Genomic DNA, 23,272 nt, shown 5'->3' with positions numbered 1-23,272 from the left:
GTCTCTTTTATAGGAGTAAAGATTGGGACCTAAATGTGTCTTTGTAAAGTGTTGAGACTAACTTAACATTAACCAGGTAGAATTAAAACCTCCAACATGTTTCACTCAACATACATAGTAGTTGACAACATAAAACTGGTGTTACATGATTGTAATTCTCGTAGAAACATTATGTATGAATCTATTCCGCTATATCTGTCACTCTTCCTGTCTCTTCTATCATAAGTACGACACCTGAATAACACCTTCAGGATTTTTTTTCCTGTTTTCTTCGCCTTTACTCACAATCATGCCTAGCAAATGCACATTCAAATCGCTGGCTGGGATAAATTTAATGATCTAGAATGACCACACGTGCCACTGGGTGACTTGTGTGAACTGTAAAAAAAGGAAAGCTAGTACCCACAAACCTATGACAACCATGTACGTATGCATGTTTTTCTTTACAGCGCCAGTGCTATTAACATAGTGCTTTTTTTCTGGAAAAGTGCGTGCAAGAATGGGACACATACAATCGACAAGAATAAATTCTGTACAAGGTTATTTGGAGGAAAGGAAGAAAAAATTGTGGTAATCTGCACACGATGGTGTTGGTTTTGGAACTGATCATAAACTATCATGCACCCTGGATCAAGAGCCGAGCCGAGAGGCAGATGACAGCGCCACTGCCTGCGCCCACACCTTGAGCCTTGCCTTCACATCCTTGGGATCATCTCCTGTTCCAAAGTACATGAAGCATGCATGCATTCATCTGTTAGTCTCACATGATAAAATAGAAGAGAAAGCGAGAAAACTTCGCAACACAGCAGCATCTAATAACAGTTTTGCTAGAACTCATCTAGATGAGATTTAATTTGGTCTCATTCATATTTTATAGCTATTGGATGTGATGCTATAAGATGCGTGTGTGCTGACGTGGGTTGTATCCATTCTTGTTTTTTAGGTGAATGAGACCAAATTACGTCTCATCTAGATGAGTTCTAGGTACTCCCATCTAATAATATGGTTTTTCTACAAATGATAGTTTAGAAACTAGCTCATGTTTGGCACCAACAATTATCATAGTTTTATAAATGGTAGTATTCCCAACAGTGGCCCGATTGGCTAATCTTCGTGCTGGAGACCATGTCAGAAAAGATATGTATGGTTCAGCTGATGACTTTTTTGGCGCGCTTGGCATGTTCCTAAGCAGCTATGTCACATCATTGTTTTGTATCAAAAAAAATTGTCAAGGGAATCCGGAGAAAGGGAAGATGGTGCTAGAGCCGTACACTAATGCTAGGACGTCCGGACCGGATGTTGCACCATCAAGGGATGGTTGGCTGAAACTTAAGTGTGATGGGAGTTAAGTAGTGTAGACTAGCCAAGCGAGCCGCGGCATGGTCCTACGCGATTAAATGGCCTCCATTCGGTTCACGTCTTGCAGAGAGTTCCACACCTTTTCTCAAAAAAAAAAAAAGAGCTTCACACATGTGATAGTCCCCTGGAAGCGGAGCTGGAGGCGTGTAGAGAGGAGAGCTCCTAATTAGCGCCCGCGCCAGTTTTCCTCCTAACACACATAGCATTCCAACTGGGCCGCCCCATTTGCAAAGCACTATAGCGTTGGCGAGGGACTGTGTCGTCTGGAATAATATTGTAGCTATTTTAGTCACTGTGCCATAATGAGGTACTGTAGCGGTTCAAAAAAAGTTGGCTCATTTGAAAAAGAAATCACGAATTTTATAAACTTCATGAATATTAGAAATTGTTCACGAGTTTGGGAAAAAGTTCGTGAAAATTGAAAAAAATATATCACATATTTCAAAAAATGTTCATGAATTTGAGGAAAGTTCATGGATTTGGAAAAAACTCACAGACTTTTAGAAAAAATCACAAATTACAAAAAATGTTCATGAATATGAGAAGAGCATTCACTAATTTGGAAAATGTTTATAAATTCTAAAATATTCATAGATTTCAAATGTGTTTGCGAATTTAGAAAAGGGTTCATGGATTTGAAAACTAGTCATGAAAATGGAAAACAACTCTTAAATTTGCAAAATGTTAGCAATTTAAAAAACATGGAAAATTGAAAAATTTCATGAGTTTGGAAAAAATTCAATAATTTTAGAAAAGATTCCGACTTCAAAAATTTTATTATTTGAGAAAATTTTATGAATTTGAAAAGGTTCCAAATTTTAGAAAGTTCACGGCTTGAAAAAGTTCATAAATTGAACAAGTTTGCAAAAGTGAAAAAAATTCATAACTTGAAAAAATCTCATGAATGTTTGAAAAGGTTCATTAATTTAAGAAAGTTTCACAAATTTACAAAAAAAATCTGAATTTGAAAATTTTCACGCATCAAAAAAGAAAGATGGAAATAGAATGAAAAGGAAAAGGAAAAATAAAATAAAAACGAAAACTGAGTAAAAACAATGCCAAAAAAACGCAAGAAAAAACGCCCAGAAAATCCTGGAAAAACACCCTACATGGGCCGACTTGTTTGCCACATAGTGTGGGAGGAGCATGCACCAGGTAGTAAAATTGCCTATAATTGGCGCTTAGGACGCTAAATAGGATCTGGGTGTAGAGAGGGGGCTTCATCTCGCATTGCAAAGAACCCGCTACCCATCATAGTGGAGATGAACTTCTCTCAGGCGGTTTCTATGATCAAGGACGACACATGGATCAATCGAACATATGGCACTGGTGAGTGAGATCAAATATGTGATGAGTGAGGAAAGGAACTTGTGTTTAGTTTAGTCAGCCCATCACAAAATACGGTAAGACGGTAAGTCATAGCCTTGTTGCCTATGGACGAGCTACGCCGCGCACTGCAGTGTGGTTGGGGTCCGAGCATTGGCTGGATGTAGCGACTAGTTGATGTGTTGGGCCTTTGCCCGGATTGTAAAATTATGAATAGGTTTCTTTATCTTTTCATCTACAAAAAAGGTTTCATTATCTTTTCTCTCCTACTAATATATGATACATATGCTTGTACATATTCTAAACGAAGTCACTCTATCTAGCATATTATATATGATGTATGTGTCAAACCATTAGCTAGTGCTTTGCACGTTCTTTGAAGTTGGTGGCATACAAGATGCCGACAAACTAGCGGTGACACATAGCGTCGTGTCGTCCTACAAGTGTCCTTGTTATCATTGGCAGCAAGTCGAGGGAACCAGCTAGCAAACGTGGCGAGCGAACACTAGCGAGCACAAAGCAGCCGGTCCTCCAGGGCAGTGCACGACGCACATACACATGCGTCCGTCGCCATCCATCGCCCGTCGGAAACTCAGTGCAAACGGCATGCATGCACCACCGTTCATCGCCACGAATCAACGAAGATGAGGGAGGAACGGTCGTGTCACTGAAATAAATTCTGTGCACGCCTACGTGTGTAGGTGCTTTCGTTCGAAAAGACTTGTGAATGAACTGAAATGCGCACGCGGGGCACTCACCTATCAAGTCCTGCCGCCCATTCGTTTCAAGCCGATTCGTGCAGTAGTTCAATCCCACACGAGGGCATCGTCAAAAAGAAAACTTCAACTAAATAATATAGTAGTCCAAGTTCTAAGTATACGTACAAATACCCTTGAGCCTACAAAAAAAATAATAAAACCACGTGCGAGACGCCTACCCAGCCGCTGTCTACCCAGAAAAATTAGGGTTTCTCTGCCTCCCGCCGGCGTTGGCGTCGGTCCGCCCCGTCTACCGTGGCTTTAGGGCCATGAGGACGGAGTGGATCCCGGCCCTTGCCGGTGGGAGGGCTCCGGTTTTTTTTTTGAGATTTGTTAGGGTTTGTGTCCTACTCGGGAAGGCGAGACGGCGGCGACTCTCTGAGGATGGAATAAAGGTCTCCCCGCCTAGTCCCCATTCCGGTGATGCATCTAGCATCGTCGGTGGACGTGTGGAGGTATGTCTTCGGTGGATCTGTCTCTAGTGGATTTGCTCGGATTTGTTCGTCGTTCGTCTTTGTTCTTGTGTCTTCAGGTTGGATCCTTCTTATCTACACTCTTCGTCGGCGACGGTTGCTGTTCTGGTGCGTTGGTTCTACGGGGCCTTAGCACGATGACTTCCCGACTGTCTACTATAACAAAGTTTGCCCGGCTCCGGCGAGTGAGGGGCGATGACAGCGGCGCGCCTTCGGCTCGCTTCAGTGCTTGTGGTCGTCGCTAGGCGGTCTACGGATCTGGATGTATTTTTTATTATTTCTAGTGTTCGTTGTACTACCATGATTGAAGATGAATAGATTGAAAGTTTATCCCGCAAAAAGAACTTCAAAGAAAAATAACGGTGATACCTACGGTTGTTGCATCTAAAAAAGTCAAGTTTCAACCAGTTTCTGATATATAATTTCAAGCAATTTTTTCTGTCAATCGTAGAAACAAAATAATTTATTTTTATCGAGAATTCATACTAAGTTTCAATGCTGAAACTTAACATATTTTTAAATTTTGACAAAATATATTCAAAATGGACATTATTGAAAGCGCTGGTCACATGAAATACAAATATGAAAACAGAATTTAATTTGAATTTTGTGTTTAGAAGATATAAAACTTTGAAAATAAAAGACCAAAATAAAAAGCGGGCAGCCGGGACATGCATGCCCCTCGCACTTGCGTGCCACAAATCCTCATCCGTGAATGATCGCGTGATATACTCGTTTCTATTTAAAGGGGGCTACTTGAGGGCTAGGCTCCGCTTCGGGGCAACTTCAAAGCCGCTCATCAATTGGACAACATTAAATATCCATGAACAAGTACGAATATGTTCATGTACAGTAAGAGAGGCGGATATCCAACCATATTCATTAAATGTTTGCCTCTTGTCCAATAAAGCGAGGAGGTGGAAGGAAGAAGGGCAAAAAAAATGGGTTTGTGATGGGGTTTAAGGTTGAGTTGGCTTGTCTGCAGCATGTCCGGACTCCTCAACCCTTACACAAGTTTAAAGGCAGTTCGTGGGATTTCGAACTTCTGGACGTCTCCGGACTGATGTAGAAAATACTTTAAAGGGGGCATTGAATGATCAAAAGTGTCCGGACCATGCGGAAAAGACATTTGAGGGTGTTTTGGTAAACCATGTTGGAGTTGCCCTTACCTTCCACGTTACCTAGATCAGCGAGTGCTCAATAAACGAGGGCTTCAGCGGTGTCGAGTGGTGTCATTTTACTTTTTTTGTCTTGCCTTGTTCTTTTTTACACTCCCTCTGTCCTATACTAATTGACGCTGAAACAAATGTATGTAGCAGATAGACATATCTGTTTGCATTGGTTGATGTTTTATTTATAAAGCAGAGCTAAAGTCTAATTTTGATCAATAACTTATAAATCATGCACCATGGCACAGCCGCACTGCTATACAGTGCCCGATAAGTGAGGCAAACCGGCTAGCTAAAAGTAAAAGTAGGCAAACCGGCGGCAAAAGATGATTTCACTTTTTTACGACAATAATCGGTTTCTATTCAATGCCGCGCACTTATATGTTATGTATATGAGAGACGACATGCGGCTTATGAGAGGTGAAAGCCCCGTGTGTCCAATTCAGCTCCACAGGAGCATTTGTTCATGTTTGTCATTTTTTTTTTTGCAAATGTAAAAGGAAATAAAAATTAGACATGCACATGTCCAAATGTTATATGCAAATGTTTGGATGAAAGCCCAACCATTTTGCCCTATGTAAAACAATAAGTTGAGTATCGAATTTTTGGCCTTTTTATATCACTGAACTTTTTTGGGGCAAAGAAGGACTGTTCTGTTTGGGGCGAAAATTGTCAAACCCGATTTATTAGACACTAACATGAACGCAAGTACAAAAGAAAATCAGAATTACTCCCTCTGAAAACTAATATAAAAATGTTTGAAGTACTAAAGTAATGATCTAAACGCTCTTATATTAATTTACAGAGGGGGTATAATTTAGCGTTTGGGAAGCCAAAACGACGTGCCCCGAAAGCCCCGGCTAGAGTTGATATGGAATGGACGTGTGACGAACTAGCCGATCGATCTCACACAGACGGATGTGTCAAGGAGTAACAACGCTATGGAAAATTAATTAGGAAGCTGGTGGTAGTGGCTGTGGTTAATGATTTGCGATGATGAGGGGACTAACCGGGGCTGGAGATGCGCCAGCTGCTGCCGGAGGCCGGGGAGTTGCCGCCGCTGCTGGCGGTGTCGACGTTGGGGACCGTGTAGGAGGGGATCTCCACCGTCCAGTCGCACGGCAGGTCGAAGCCGAGGTCCTTGCAAGCGCGCACCTCCTCCATGTCCATGGCCACGCCGCCCCGCGCAGGGGACTCGCCGCCCTTCCCGACCACCACCGTCGCCTCATCGCCGCGCTCGCCCAGCTGCTGCCGCTGCTTCCTCATCTGCCACGCGCGATCGAGCCACACCTCCCGCATCATCCGCTGGCGCCGGTAGTGCTGCCGGCTCCTGTCGTGGGGGGCGCCCGGCCACCACCCCGCCTCTGTCTCGCTGGCGTAGTCCTTGGAGTAGCGCCACGGCGACTGCGACGGCGCCCCGCGCTCCGGCGTGCCCGGTAGCGAAGCCGAGGAGGGAGGCTTCAGATCTCTTGGGCTATCGTACGGGTGCCACGGCTGGCTCTCGTACTCGCCGTTGAGACCATGGGACCTCACCTCGTCCTCATCCTCCTCATCGACGTCTGCCGACCCGTCTTCCTCATCGTCGGCGTCACCGCCGTCGGAGCCTTCGACGGTGAGGAGGGACATGCGCTTCCTGATGTCCCAGTCGTCGTCGTCGTCCTCCTCCTCCTCCTCGAGGAACTCATCTTCTTCGTCGTGCTCGATGAGATCCCGGAGCCTGGGAAGAGGGAACGTCGTTGTCCTTGCCGACTTGGACGGCGACGCCATTTCGATCCAGGCGAGGGAGAGGAGAGGACTTGGCGGGCAAGACCCTGACAGGTAAACGCGTTTGTTTGCTTGCTCTCTTGTTTCGTTAGGTGTGGAAGGAGGATATGCTAGTAATGTGCTCACTGGCCGCGACGTCGATCGGGTGATGGATAGGTTTTTATATGTGGACTCAACCACAGCGCGACCGTGCCCGCCGATGCGTTCGCGCGCGACCGTCACCATCCTTCCTCCCCGGAAGGTCAAGATGAAGCGGCAACCCAAGTATGGCGCTACTCACTTTGGCAGACTTCAAACGATGTATAAGTTGGTTTTTCAGCTTCTTTGGAAAAACTGTTGCATTTTTTTTCTTTCTCGAAAAGTTATTAAAAGTACTCAACTTTTAAAGTTCTCATGAATATTAAAAATGCTTTTCAATTTAAAATCATATTCTTGTTTTCAATATATGTTATCAAAATTAAAATGTGTTCCAAACTTTTATTAAATACCCATATTTTCATAAAATGTGATTAATTTAAAATAAATCTATGTATATTTTCAAAAAGTTCCTCTAATTAAAAAAAGTTCAAATATTTGAAAAATGCTTGAGAATTTTAAAAAAAAATATTCGTGTATTCCAAAATTGATCACTAAATTAACAAAATGTTATTACTTCTTGAAAACTATTCTTCAATTTAATAGAACAGTGTTAAATTTTAAAACATGTTTGTATATTCCAGAATTGGTGTTTTCTAATGAAATTCTATTTCAACATTTTTAAAATTAAAAATAATAATATGAAATAAGGGAAAAAGAAAAGAAAATATAAATAAAAAAAGAACAGCAAAAAGGAAAATCAAACCAAACAAAAAGAAGGAACCAAAAATTGGAAACTATGACCACAAAAAAGAAACTAAAAAAGGGGCTATAGTCCGACCAGAAAAAAGGAGCCTTGTAACGACCCAACCCGAAATCGGTCAAGTCTCTGTGTAGCTGTATCATCCCAAGAATGCTGGCACACACAGTACATTGATGAAAAGATTTAAAGTTCAATCACACCTGAATTTATTACACGATTCTCATATCGAGTCTTTATTACATTATAATAAATTTGGCCGAAGGCCAACTCATGAAAAATAAACTAAATAAAGCCGCGGAAGCGTAGACGATAAGCGAGTCCATTCGACTCCATAGGGCAATTACCGAGCGTAGATCGTAGCCTCACTCCTGGTCGGAAAACTCCTTTGCAACATGAGACGTTGCAGCCATGTAGGTCAGCATTTTGAATATGCCGACAAGTCATAGAGAGAACAACAAATAATAATGCTAACACTATATGCAATTGGCTGTGGGGCTCTAAGTTTTATATTTTTACAAAAAAGCCATTTTTTTCCTACAACAAGGGACTTGCTTGCAATTACTATAAAATGTTGGTTGTTAATGAGATGGTTCCGCCAACCAGTGTCTCATACCCGAAATTGTTAATAACCCAACAATTAATTAATTATGTTCAGTGTTGAGATTTCCGAAATACTCCAATTTCCAAAGGCTCATTTGTCCGTAACCGGGGACACGGTTAATCCATTAGGTTGTTACTCTGCAGAGTCATGTGCACTTTACCCGCAAGATTCGTTCCCTCCTTTATGTTCTCGCACTGCCTGGTGTTTGAAGACGGGACAAACGAAACAGGGTCTTCCGTAGAGTTTCTCTGGGCACTGCCGGTGCACATCCATGTCCTACCGTTCTTCTACATCTACTGGCATCGTCCGTCCAGAGTCACGCCTAAGGTCAACCCAGCCAGAGCCCATAATGGCTTGCGGCTGCACAGGTAAACTTCCGGTCAGGGGGTATCCATCCGTCTCTTCGTGGCTGGATGAAGCTTTCCGCAAGATGTCATGGCGCTTCTCCATGCATCCCGGCCATCCGTTGGTTGCTCCAGGGTGCCCGTCAACCGTCCTCCACCCAGTAGTGAATTTGAAATCCATCTTGAGCTTGAAGTCATGGGGTTGTCATCATCTTGACTCTCACATCTCCCTTATGAATCTCTCAACCAACCCCGTCTACGAGCATAGAAAAATAAACTACATCGTCCCGGGCAATGGTAACAAGGGAATTGGGTTCATCCTACCTCATGATACTACTCAAGAACATAACTTAAAATTCTTCTACTGCATGCATGATGGGGAGGAATAATTCTAATGCAACAAAATCATAGGTATTGTAAAACATGATCCAATGACTTTCCTGGCTGACGGTCTTCGAAAGCTAGCGACTCGTAATAGCAGGCCTCGCACTCCGGGAATTCTATCGAGTCAAACAATAGCACAAATAAGTATTCCACTAGATAACATAACAATAAGCTAAAGGAAATCACACAAGCACTCAGACCAAAACCAAAGAAAACTCGAGGAAAACAAAATCAAGGTTTTCATCACTTTAAGCAACAACAAAGAAATAGTTTTAGCCTACTAAAACTTTTCTTAACAGACCAAAACAAGGGTTTTGCTAACTAACATAAAGGAAAATAGCATATAAACTAGGTGCAAAAAGAATCACATCAATAGCTATTATAGAACTCCTATTATGCCTAAAACAAAACTAATAAGAAAATAAAATAAAACTTTTTATTTTGCTGTAAATAAATGTTCACCCTCTGTAACTACAGAAACTAATCTAAAATAAATTATAACAGGAGTAAATTAAAAATCTATAATAACTAGAACAGCAAGAAGCAGTAGCAGGCTAAATAAAACTAGAAAAGCTTGATTTCGACTAAAACAAATTTTAATACAATCTACAAATACCCCAACAAGTTCCTACTACTAGGCTAGGTCAAAACTAAGCAGTGGCAAAAAAATCACCTAAAAATATTAATTCTAGCTCAAATTATAGTAGAAATACTAATCTGACTAAAACTAATATAAAACAATTTTTAAAAACTAAAACATGGCCGCAACTATTTTCTACAGAAACTATAGGAAATTTCCAAACTAGAGCAAAAAGAATCAACTAAAAATCATAAATAACCTAAAAGTTATAGATTTTACAAGAACAGAACTACTCTGTTTTAAAAACAGAAACTAAAATTAAAACTAAAAACAAAACATGCGCTACTGGGCCTATCTAACGCTCAGGCGAAAACTAAATAAAACGCGCCCACAGCTAAACAGAATAACCGAACGGTTCGATCAATTGGAATAAACCGTAACTAAACCGGGAAAAGACCAAACTAAAACCGATCTAAACAAATAAAGCTAACCCTTCGTGTGATCTAATCTATGTCGTACATGTTGGGGAACGTAGTAATTTCAAAAAAATTCTTACGCACACGCAAGATCATGGTGATGCATAGCAACAAGAGGGGAGAGTGTGATCTACGTACCCTTGTAGACCGACAGCGGAAGCGTTAGCACAACGCGGTTGATGTAGTCGTACGTCTTCACGGCTCGACCGATCAAGCACCGAAACTACGGCACCTTCGAGTTTTAGCACACGTTCAGCTCGATGACGATCCCCGGACTCCGATCCAGCAAAGTGTCGGGGAAGAGTTCCGTCAGCACGACGGCGTGGTGACGATCTTGATGTATTACCGTCGCAGGGCTTCGCCTAAGCACTGCTACAATATTATCGAGGATTATGGTGGAAGGGGGCACCGCACACGGCTAAGAATATGATCACGTGGATCAACTTGTGTGTCTAGGGGTGCCCCCTGCCCCCGTATATAAAGGAGCAAGGGGAGGAGGCCGGCCGGCCCCTATTGGCGCGCCAGGAGGAGTCCTCCTCCTAGTAGGAGTAGGACTCCTACTAGGAGGGGGAAGGAAGTGGGGAGGGAGAAGGAAAGAGGGGCGCCGCCCCCCCCCCTCTCCTAGTCCAATTCGGACCAGGGGGGAGGAGGCGCGCGGCCCACCCTGGCTGCCCCTCTCTCTCTCCACTAAGGCCCATATGGCCCATTACTTCTCCCGGTAGGGTTCCGGTAACCCTCCGGCTCTCCGGTTTTCTCCGAAATCACCCGGAACACTTCTGGTGTCCGAATATAGCCGTCCAATATATCAATCTTTATGTCTCGACCATTTCGAGACTCCTCGTTATGTCCGTGATCATATCCGGGACTCCGAACTAAATTCGGTACATCAAAACTCATAAACTCATAATATAACTGTCATCGAAACCTTAAGCGTGCGGACCCTACGGGTTCGAGAACAATGTAGACATGACCGAGACACGTCTCCGGTCAATAACCAATAGCGGAACCTGGATGCTCATATTGGCTCCTACACATTCTACAAGATCTTTATCGGTCAGACCGCATAACAACATACGTTGTTCCCTTTGTCATCGGTATTTTACTTGCCCGAGATTCGATCGTCGGTATCTCAATACCTAGTTCAATCTCGTTACCGGCAAGTCTCTTTACTCGTTTCATAATACATCATCTCGCAACTAACTCATTAATTGCAATGCTTGCAAGGCTTATGTGATGTGCATTACCAAGAGGGCCCAGAGATACCTCTCCGACAATCGGAGTGACAAATCCTAATCTCGAAATACGCCAACCCAACATGTACCTTTGGAGACACCTGTAGAGCTCCTTTATAATCACCCAGTTACGTTGTGACGTTTGGTAGCACACAAAGTGTTCCTCCGGCAAACGGGAGTTGCATAATCTCATAGTCATAGGAACATGTATAAGTCATGAAGAAAGCAATAGCAACATACTAAACGATCGGGTGCTAAGCTAATGGACTGGGTCATGTCAATCACATCATTCTCCTAATAATGTGATCCCGTTAATCAAATGACAACACATGTCTATGGTTAGGAAACATAACCATCTTTGATTAATGAGCTAGTCAAGTAGAGGCATACTAGTGACGTTTTGTTTGTCTATGTATTCACACAAGTATTATGTTTCCGGATAATACAATTCTAGCATGAATAATAAACATTTATCATGATATAAGGAAATAAAATAATAACATTATTATTGCCTCTAGGGCATATTTCCTTCAGTACATGCGCGATCCAACGGTGGGTTCCGGCGGCTTACGGCAAACTCGATGGCGACGACGGACGACGGCGGCTCGGGCGGCGACGGCGCAGTGGCTCCGGTGGTCCGGGGCGACGACGGAGACGTCGGGGCGAGGCGGAGGAGTGTTGCGGAGGCGGTGGTGGTCTCAGCGGCGGTCGAGGGTGACGGTAGCGAGCAGCATGAGCTCAACAGAGCTCCTGGTGAGCTCCAACTCCGGCGACGGGCGGTGATGCTCAAGGCGGCGACTCCGATGTTCCCTGGGCGAAGAGAGGATGTCAAAGAGGTGCGTACTGAAGAGGGCGTTCGCGTGGATGGAAAGAGGGGTCGAGGTGATGCTCACCGGCGTCGGGTGGGGCGGATGAATGACGGCGGCGGAGTGAGATCGGTTCGGATGGTAGCGGAGCTGTGGTGGGTTTTGGAGTAGGGTTTTAGGGGGATTCGAGGGAGGAAGGGCGTAGGTATTTATAGGACATCAACTTGGAGGAGGGGAAGGCTTCGGAGCATGATCCCGGGAAGATCGCGGCGACGGGCGTGCTCTGGTTGTGCTCCGGCTTGGCAAGGCATGGAGGAGGGGAAAGAACAGGGGCGGGTCCCACTGTCAACGAGAGAGAGGAGGGGGAGAAGCGTGCGGCGCGCTGCGCTGGGCTAGCGGCTTCGCTGGCTGGGCCATCGGCCTGGCCAGTTCAGAGGGCTTCTCTCTTTTTTTTGAAATAAGGCAGAGGAAAAAAAACTAAAATAAGAGAAATCTATAATATTTTTATAGAATATATATATATACTAATAAAATCAGAAGAATTAATCCTACAACGTGGACATTTTTCCAGAGGCAAAACAGAAACTAAAAAAACATTTTCTGCAAACTCCAAATAAATTCAAATTTCAATTCATACTTTTTGGCAATATTTTTTCTGACATTTTTTTGGAGTGTCATGTTTACTCCTCTCATACTTTTGCTCAAGTATTTGTCAGGTATTTTTGAAATAAAATTTCAAATGCCAATCAAGTCCAAATTCAAGAAGAAAAAAACTCAACTGCCTCTGAAATTTCAAATGCCACTCGGTTTCAACAACATGCATAGATGCTTAGCAAATAATTGTAAAACATTCCAAATTGAAAATTTGGGATGTTACAAACCTACCCACCTTAAGATGAATCTTGCCCTCGAGATTCGGGTTGGCTAGCAAATAGGTGCGGGTGGTCACGACGGAGATCTTCTTCTCGCTCCTAGGTGGCTTCCTCCTCGGAGTGGTGGCTCCACAGAACCTTGCAGAACTTGATGATCTTGCTCCACGTAACTCTGTTTGCAATCTCAAGAATTCTGATGGGTTTCTCCTCATAAGTCAGATCACTGGAAAGCTGTATGGCCTCTAGGGGCGCTGTGTCTCTCAAAGATATATCGCCATCTCAGCATGACATTTCTTCAGCTGGGAAACATGGAAGACATCGTGAACTCCTGACAATCCTTCCGGCAATTCCAGCTTGTATGCAACTTCTCCTCTACGTTCGAGGATTTTGTATGGGCCGATGAACCTGGGTGATAATTTTCCTTTAACACCAAACCTCTTGATTCCTCGAAGTGAGGATACACGGAGATATGCTCGGTCTCCAACTTCATACGTTATCTCCTTGCGTTTACTGTCGGCATAACTCTTCTGTCTTGACTGGGCTATCTTGAGTCTATCTCGAATCAGCTTGACCTTCTCTTTGGAGTCTCTGATAAGATCGGAACCAAAAAGTTTTCGGTCTCCAACACCATCCCACAGCAATGGTGTTCTGCACCTCCTTCCGTATAGAGCTTCGAAAGGGGCCATCTTCAGACTAGTCTGATAGCTGTTGTTGTACGAGAACTCTGCGTATGGCAGGTTGTCATCCCAGCTAGACCCGTAATCTAGCGCACAGGCTCTCAAAATGTCCTCCAGAATCTGGTTGACTCTCTCGGTCTGTCCATCTGTCTGCGGATGAAATGATGTACTGAACTCCAGCCTCATACCCAAAGTTTCATGTAACTGATTCCAAAAGTTTGAGGTAAATTGTGTTCCTCTATCTAACACGATACTTCTCGGAACTCCATGCATACATACGATCCTGTTCATGTATATCTTGGCTAACTTAGCGCTGGTATATGTGGTCTTCACGGGAATGAAATGAGCTACCTTGGTCAAGTGATCAACTACTACCCAGATAGAATCATAACCTGAACGGGTCCTGGGTAATCCTATTATAAAATCCATTCCAAGTTTCTCCCATTTCCACTCGGGTATCGGCAAAGGTTGAAGTAATCCTGCCGGCTTCTGGTGTTCCGCCTTTACTCGCTGACAAACATCGCATACTGCTACATACTCGGCAATATCCTTCTTCATACCTGTCCACCAGAAACTTTCCTTCTAGTACAGATACATCTTGGTGTTGCCTGGGTGAATCAAGTACGGTGAATCATGGGCCTCCTAAAGAATTAACTTCCTGACCTCTGGGTCATTGGGCACATAGATACGATCCTCAAACCATAAAGTTCTGAGTTCATCCTCACGAAAACCTTTAGCCTTTCCGTTACTCATCTTTTCCTTTATCTCTGCAATTTCCTTGTCCGTTGCTACCTCCTGAGCACTGCGTTGGATTTACCCGAAGAGGAGAGGATGATGCAGCAAAGTAGCGTAAGTATTTCTGAAAGTGCAACTATCCCTAGGTGGTTTTGGTAATTCATAACAACATATAGCTCATTGAGCTAATGCTATTCCAAGATGATTATTTCAGGAAAGCTCAATGATTGGCATGGCATGGATGTGAAAGTGGAACCCTCAAAATGCTAAGGACAAAGGATTGGCTCAAGCTCAAAAGCTCAAGACTCTTCATTTTATATTTTAGTGATCCAAGATCACATTGAGTCTTTAGGAAAAGCCAATACTATCAAGGAGGGATGAGGTGTTGCTTAATGAGCCTCTTGCTTCATGTGCTTAGTGATATGCTCCAAAACCCTCAACTACTTTCCCATATCCACATATGACCTTAACCCTAAGCCAAACTCGGTCCTACTGATTCTTCCTATCCGGCGCCACCGAGTTTCACTTGTCATAAGCCACTGCCAAACCCTAGAAATTCGGTTCTACCGATAGGGATCTCGGTCTCACCGAGATGGGATTGCAAACTCTTTGTTTCCTTTTCGTAACTTTTCGGTCTCACCGAAAGAGCGAATCGGTCCCATCGAGATTGCAATGTAAATTCAGTGTTTCCCCTTTGTAACTTTTCGGTCTCACCGAAAGAGCAAATCGGTCCCACCGAGTTTGCCTGACCAACTCTCTGGTTAGCTAATTACCAAATTCGGTCTCACCGAGTTTGTGTAATCGGTCTCACCGAGATTACGTTATGCCCAAACCCTAACCATATCGGTCCTACCGAGTTGCATGTCAGTCCCACCGAAAATCTCTAACGGTCACTAGGTTTACATTTTCGGTCCGACCGAGTTTGTTGATTCGGTCCCACCGAGATTGGAAAACTGTGTGTAACGGTTGGATTTTGTGTGGAGGCTATATATACCCCTCCAGCTCCTCTTCATTCGAAGAGAGAGCCATCAGAACACATACACCATTCCAACTCATATGTTCTGAGAGAGAACCACCTACTCATGTGTTGAGACCAAGATATTCCATTCCTACCATATGAATCTTGATCTCTAGCCTCTCCAAGTTGCTTTCCACTCAAATCTTCTTTCCACAAAATCCAAATCCTATGAGATAGAGTTGAGTGTTGGGGAGACTATCATTTGAAGCACAAGAGCAAGGAGTTCATTACCTACACACCATTTGTTACTTCTTGGAGAGTGGTGTCTCCTAGATTGGCTAGGTGTCACTTGGGAGCCTTCGACAAGATTGTGGAGTTGAACCAAGGAGTTTGTAAGGGCAAGGAGATCGCCTACTTCGTGAAGATCTACCGCTAGTGAGGCAAGTCCTGTGTGGGCGATGGCCATGGTGGGATAGACAAGGTTGCTTCTTCGTGGACCCTTTTGTGGGTGGTTGCTTCTTCATGGACCCTTCGTGGGTGGAGCCCTGTGTGGACTCGCGCAACCGTTACCCTTCGTGGGTGGAGCCCTGTGTGGACTCGCGCAACCGTTACCCTTTGTGGGTTGAAGTCTCCATCAACGTGGATGTAGGATAGCACCACCTATCCGAACCACGGGAAAAACATCCGTGTCTCCAATTGCGTTTGAATTCTCCAAACCCTTCCCTTTACATTCTTGCAAGTTGCATGCTTTACTTTCCGCTGCCAATATACTCTTTGCATGCTTGCTTGAATTGTGTGATGATTGCTTGACTTGTCCTAAAATAGCTAAAATCTGCCAAGAACTAAAATTGGGAAAAGGTTAAGTTTTTATTTGGTCAAGTAGTCTAATCACCCCCCTCTAGACATACTTTCGATCCTACAAGTGGTATCAGAGCTTTGGTCTCCATTTGCTTTGATCTCCATAGCTTTTGGTGGTCATAGCCTTGGTTTCACAACCTAGGAGAGTATGGCGTCTAGCGAGGGAAATTATCACCATAGAGGTCCCTACTTTGATGGTACTAATTTTGCTAGTTGGAAGCATAAAATGAAAATGCATATTCTTGGACATAACCCCGCCGTTTGGGCTATTGTGTGTGTTGGTTTGAAAGGTGACTTCTTTGATGGGAGAGAACCAAACCGTGAAGCTACCGCGGATGAGTTGAAGATGTTGCAATACAATGCTCAAGCTTGTGATATTCTCTTCAACGGATTGTGCCCCGAAGAATTCAACAAAATCAGCCGTCTTGAGAATGCGAAGGAAATTTGGGACACTTTGATTGATATGCACGAAGGTACCGACTCCGTCAAGGAATCCATGTTGGATGTGCTTCAAAGCCAACTTGACAAGTTCAAGATGAAGGATGGTGAAGGTGTCGCTGAAATGTACTCTAGGCTTGCTCTCATCACAAATGAGATTGCCGGCTTAGGAAGTGAAGAGATGACCGATAGATTCATCATCAAGAAGATTCTAAGAGCCTTGGATGGAAAATATGATACCGTGTGCACATTGATCCAAATGATACCCAGTTACAAAGATCTCAAGCCAACGGAGGTGATTGGAAGAATTGTTGCTCATGAGATGTCACTTAAGGATAAAGAGGAACTTCACAACAAATCAAGTGGTGCCTATAAAGCCTCATGTGAAGCCCCTACATCATCAAGTGAGAAACAAGACTTCAATGAAGAATTAAGCTTAATGGTGAAGAACTTCAACAAGTTCTACAAGAGTAGAAGCAAAGATAGAAGCTTCAAGTCAAGGTCCTACAATGACAAAAGATCTTCTAGTCGAGAGCGAAACTGCTACAGTTGTGGAAGACCCGGACACTATTCCAATGAGTGTATGGCTCCCTACAAGAGAAGAGAAGATTCTCCAAAAAGAAGAAGCAAATAATCACCACCAAGAGAGAGAAGGAGTAGAGATGATCGTTATGAACGAAGATACTCACGGAGAAGCAAGGATTCGGAAAGGAAGGAAAAATCATCAAGGAGCTACACAAGACGAAGACATCAAGCTCATGTTGGTGAATGGGTATCCGGCTCCGACTCCGACAGCCACTCCGAGAGAAGTTATCACTCCGACTCCGAAGATACTCAAGATGAAGGTGTTGCCGGTCTAGCACTTGTGTCAACCAACTCCTACGACATATTTGACTCACCAAATGAAGGAATTGGAAGATGCTTCATGGCCAAAGGTCCTAAGGTAACACACCCCGAGTATGTTGATTTCAATAGTGATGAAGATGACTTGTTAGGTGATGATTTGCTTATTGACAACTCTAGTGATGAATACTATGATGAAATGTCAATTAATCATGCTAATCAAGATAAAATGAATGACAATGATAAGGAAAAGATTGAGGCTCTAACTAAAAAACTAAACACTCTTAAGTTAGCTCATGAAACTATCTTCGAAGATCATCGAGAACTTTTAAGAGCTCATGAGAAATTACGCTTTGAAAAGCTCAATCTTGAGCAAGAGCATGAGTTCTTAAAAGCAATCAATGATGATCTCCATAAGAAAAGTTCTTCTTACATTGCCAAGCGTTTACTCTTATCCACTTACATGCCTCAAGTCAAGTCTAGTAACAAGAACAAGAAAGATTCTTCCTCTAGCAGTAACAATGATCATGCTAAATCCAATATTGTTGCTTCTAGTAGTTCTCTTGATTCCACTAATGACTCTCTTAGCCAAGTTACACTTGAGCAAGAAAATAGCTTATTGAAGGGAATTATAGAGAAAGGAGTGTACAAAAGCCTTGCCGGGAGCAAGCAATTCGAGGAAATTGTGCGCAAGCAAGGAATGCACCGGAAGAATCAAGGCGTTGGTTTTGAACAAAAGTTCAATGCCAATGGAGTTGAGTGGGAAGAAGATCAATACCCCAAGACAAAGTTTGTTCCTCAACAAGAGAAGTATGATACTTCTTTCAAGGGGACACAAGCTCAAGATGATCTTCCACCACAAGACTACAAGCAAAAAGGCAAGGACAAGCTTCAAGAGGAAATTGACGCATTTGAAGAAGCTCCTAAGACCTTAGTCAAGTGGATTCCCAAGACTACTTCAAGTTCCACTTCATCAAGTACGACTACAACTCCAAGGATTCCCATCAAGATGATGTGGATCCAAAAGAAGAAGAACTAGAGAGTCCTTGAGGGTGACTCCGCCAACATACTTCACTCTTATCATTTTGGCAAGAACAAGTGCAATCAACTTCCACATCCTGCACTAGTTCAAGGAGTCACAAACCCTCTTGTTGGTAAGACAAGGGACAAGGTAACCTAAAAGTTTTCATGGACATCATCTTGTGTGTGCATCACTCTATGTCTATGGATATCCTTGTTTGTTCCTTGTGGGACTAACCCATGTAGGTATTGAAAGTGCAATTCACTCAAATGGATAGCTCCAAGTGATCTACATCAACATTGAGCATCCACATCTTCAACATCTACATGAAGTCATCATCGACGAAACCCAAGGTTAGTTCATCCCTCCAAGGGGGGATATCACATCTAGGGGGAGCTTTACTCTAAGACTTGAGCTAAAGCAACTCTAAAGATGTGAACACAACAATGCTTTATGTAAAAGTGGTAACCTTACTTGAGCTTAAATGATGAGTATGACCTATGATCAAGTGTTCTCACTTGACTCCTAAGTCAATATACTCATATATAGATGACCTTGTCATCGCAAATTGCTTGATAGATGCTAGAATTGGTTGTGCATGCCTTGCCACATATTTCATTTGCCATCTTATTGTGTGAGCATGCTGGTTGCATATTTTACTCATTCGAGGACATACACTTGTTGTTTTGATCGTTTGGGTTTATTTCCTTTGCCAAGTGGATGGACAAGAATGCCTAAGAACCTCCTCTAGCTATCTATACTTTTCTCGTCTCAAACTCTATTCATGTTGCATCACAAAATTTGATCAAGTCAGATTCGAACCACTTTGTGTGAGGAGCGCTCGGAGTCCCCGATTCGTCATAGACTTAAACTTCCAAAACCTCTTTATGATTCTCGGTCTGACCGATACCCCACTTTCGGTCCTACCAAGATCATTAAGTTGATCTAGGTTTTCGATCTCGGTGCAACCGATTTGAACATTTCGGTCACACCGAGTTTCAGTAACTGCATGAAGTTATGAATCTCGGTGCCACCGAGTTGTTCCACTCGGTCACACCGACAGGGTCGGGCTATATATAGTCACGGGCAAAATTTGGAAATTTCTCCGAACCCCTTCGCCCGCGCTATAGCCTGCTCTGTCAACGTGGTGTCCGGATCGTCTTCTCGCCGCCAGCCGCCTCCAGTCGCTGGTATCTGTCGCCGTCAACGGGAATTCTGCCCCGCCATTGCCGCCGTAGCGAGTCTCCGCCGAGCTAGGGTATGGACTCGATCTTTGTGCTATTCTCCAATCCAATTCTCAGCACATTGTGATCATCATGATTCTTGCCACGATTGAAACACTCTTATCTAGTCAATACGCCCGTAGATTAGCTTTGATTCAAAAATTTTAGGGTTAGGTTTCCGCCGAAACCATCTCGGACCCACCGAGTTGAAAAACTCGGTCCCACCGATTTGGCTTATGCCATTGCACAAGTGTGACTCGGTCTGACCGAGAATTACTTATCGGTGTGACCGATTTTGGAACTCTGTGAAACCCTAGCAGTCTTGGTGCCACCGAACTGTGACTCGGTCCAATCGAGTTCACTAGTTTAGGTTCCAAAACTGCTTCGATATCACCGAGTTTAAAAATCGGTAGATCCGAGATGATTTCAGTGGGAAACTAAAACTAAATTTTTGGATCATTCTTTTGCAAAAATCTCTGCATTTTGTGATGCTCATCTATTCTACCTCATCTATAAACTATTCATAGGGTCAGCAGTCAGAGCTTGCAGCATGTCTGATCAGAGTGACAGCCAGAACTTGTCAGAGCAGCAAGTGCAGATGAGTGAGGGCACTAGTCCCTCCAGCTCTTCAGATGATGGCAGCAGAAGTACCCCAAGCAATCTACCAAAAGCTGCCACTAGACAAAGGAAGAAGAGAACTTCTGATTCTGAAGATGAAGATTATGTGGCAGAGGAAGAGGCCACATCAAAGAGAGTTGAGCCAGCTCAAGGCACAAAGCCAGGACTGAAGATCAAAAGGCCAGCAGGCAGGCAGCCTATGTCAAAGGCTAGGGCTTCAACTGAAAAGCCTGCACCCAAAGAGCCAGTTGTTGCTGAAGGCAAGAAGAGGAAGGAAAGGGTCAAGAAGACCGTAGCCAGAGTGCTAGGAAAGGCTTCCATCATGGAAGAGGAAGAGGAAGAAGTGGTAGCTGCACCAGCACCTAAGGCACCCAAGCTGATGGGTGATGCCATAAGATCAGGGGCTACTGCATGTAAGCCCAAAGCTGCCTCCAAGCCAAAACTAAAGAGGAATACAAGGAGCATTCCTGCAGCTGAGAAGAACAAGGCCCCAGTGCCTGAGACTGTTGCTGAAGAAGAGGGTGAAGAGCAAGTTCTTAGAAAGCTCAAGCCCAAGATCCCAGACCACAACGATGCTCATCCTGTGGCTGAGGACATGAAGCTCAGGAGAGATTCAGGGCTGAGGAAGTGGAGAGAAGCAGACCCGTATGCTTCAAGGAGAAGGATTGCTGTGGATTACATATTTCACACCAAGGAACAGCAGGACTTCTATGAGACAGTGCTGCTAGATAAGAAGCCCATTGTTTGTGACATGAGATGGGTCGACTGGACCTACATGAAGGAAAATGAGGAACACTACCCTGGAGTGTATGACAGCTTTAGTGCTTGTGGAGTTGCTGACTTTGTTGGGCAGAAGCTCACAAAGTGGAACGAGGAGCTTATCATGCAATTCTACTCCACGACACACTTTTATCCAGATGGGAGGATAACTTGGATGTCTGAGGGTATGAGGTACCAATCTACAGTTGCTGAATGGGCTCAACTGATCAATGCCCCAGAGGAGCAAGCAGATGACTTGGACATTTATGCCAAGAAGAAGATGGACCACAACTCAATGTCCAACATGTACAAGGAAATTCCAAATGAAGCTCTTGACACTTTCAAATTTGGCTCAGTGCGCTATCTTCTGTCAGGGCTGCCAACAATCAATTGGATATTGAGGCACACTCTATTGCCCAAGTCTGGAGATCACAAGATGATCAGAGGCCATGCAATCAACTTGCTTCACGTCTTTGATGTGCCACAGAAGTTCAAGGTCATGAGCCTCATAGTAGAGACTATCAAGATGACTGCAGCAGATCAGAAGAGGAGCTGTGGATATGCACCTCAAATTCAGGAGCTCATCAACTCTAAGATGGGCACGGGCATATATTTATTGGACAAGGAACACCTGCCCATCCATCCAGATTTTGAGGACAATCAAGTTGTCATGACTGAGAATGAGCCATCGTCTGCCCAAGCACAAGCAAAGAAGGAGAAGGCAAGGAAGGAGAAAGCTGCCAAGATGCCAACTCAAGAGGAGGCATCTGAGTATTTCTTGAAAACTAAACAAGAGCAGCTTGGTTACCTGATTGCATCCACCCTGCGGATTGAGAAAGGACTAGCCACCCTAACTCAGAACCAGGCAAGCTTAGAGAGGATCATGGAACAAAAGTTCTATGACTTGGATGTCAAGGTGACAGAGATTCAGACTGCAGTGGAGCAGCTCCAGGATGACATGCAGGAGAGGAGAGGCAGGACTACCACTGATGCCTTTGCCAGAGTGCCACGAGGTCCGAGGTCGTCTGCCGTGCCAGTTGCTGCCACCAGAGCCACCACCTCAGCACCAGCTACAGCCTCAGTTCCACCAGCTCCAGCATCTACTTCAGCTCCAACTCCAGCGTCTACTTCAGCATCTACAGAAGCCTTCGTCCTTGGAGTGATCCGGACTCCACCACCACCAGAAGATCAAGCCTGAGCATCGATCTAGCACTATGCATTTTCTAGGAACTTTTTGGTAACTTGTTTCCAAAGGGGGAGAAGATGTATAGATCATAGGCTTCGAGAGAGAGAGAGAGAGAGTTGTTTTTTTCCTCTCTTGCTTTATTTGGTGGTTTTTCGAACTTGTTTGCTTTTGAGTGCTTGAGATACTATGTCATTGCTTGTGAGACATTGATGATCATGTGTTTGATCATAAGCTACACTTAATGCTTGCTTAATGCTATTATCTTATCTATCTTATGTGATCATTCACTATTCTTGGTGATGAGTGCATGTATTTCATTCTTATCATCTTAAGCGCTCCACCAAGATGTATGTGACATGGAAGAGTAACCCATGACTCTAACTCCTTGTGCATTTGCAGTCCAAAGCAAATTTTAAATATGCACAAACTTAGGGGGAGCTCTTACTTATCACATACTTCTCAAAGCGACGATATATTTCATGCTTATTATCATTTGTCGAAGCTTTGATCTATATGTTGTCATCAATTACCAAAAAGGGGGAGATTGAAAGTGCAACTATCCCTAGGTGGTTTTGGTAATTCATAACAACATATAGCTCATTGAGCTAATGCTATTCCAAGATGATTATTTCAGGAAAGCTCAATGATTGGCATGGCATGGATGTGAAAGTGGAACCCTCAAAATGCTAAGGACAAAGGATTGGCTCAAGCTCAAAAGCCCAAGACTCTTCATTTTATATTTTAGTGATCCAAGATCACATTGAGTCTTTAGGAAAAGTCAATACTATCAAGGAGGGATGAGGTGTTGCTTAATGAGCCTCTTGCTTCATGTGCTTAGTGATATGCTCCAAAACCCTCAACTACTTTCCCATATCCACATATGACCTTAACCCTAAGCCAAACTCGGTCCTACCGATTCTTCCTATCCGGTGCCACCGAGTTTCACTTGTCATAAGCCACTGCCAAACCCTAGA

At 43.8% G+C, this 23,272-nt stretch overlaps 1 protein-coding gene across 1 annotated transcript; it reads right to left on the bottom strand.

Annotated features, from left to right (window-relative positions):
- Window positions 1-239: 239 nt before the first annotated feature.
- LOC119271452 (histone-lysine N-methyltransferase SETD1B-like) lies at window positions 240-6,960 on the bottom strand. The gene is made up of 2 exons (XM_037553284.1): window positions 6,096-6,960; window positions 240-716 (listed from the first exon to the last, which is right to left on the bottom strand). The coding sequence occupies exons 1-2, from the start codon at window positions 6,850-6,852 to the stop codon at window positions 631-633; spliced, it is 843 nt and encodes a 280-aa protein (XP_037409181.1). The 5' UTR covers window positions 6,853-6,960; the 3' UTR covers window positions 240-630.
- Between the last annotated feature and the right edge of the window lie 16,312 nt (window positions 6,961-23,272).

Source organism: Triticum dicoccoides, chromosome 3A (assembly GCF_002162155.2).
Source record: "Triticum dicoccoides isolate Atlit2015 ecotype Zavitan chromosome 3A, WEW_v2.0, whole genome shotgun sequence".
NCBI lineage: Eukaryota > Viridiplantae > Streptophyta > Magnoliopsida > Poales > Poaceae > Triticum > Triticum dicoccoides.
The sequence above is the reverse complement of the archived record's forward strand: the minus strand, read 5'-3'. Positions and strand labels throughout refer to the sequence as shown.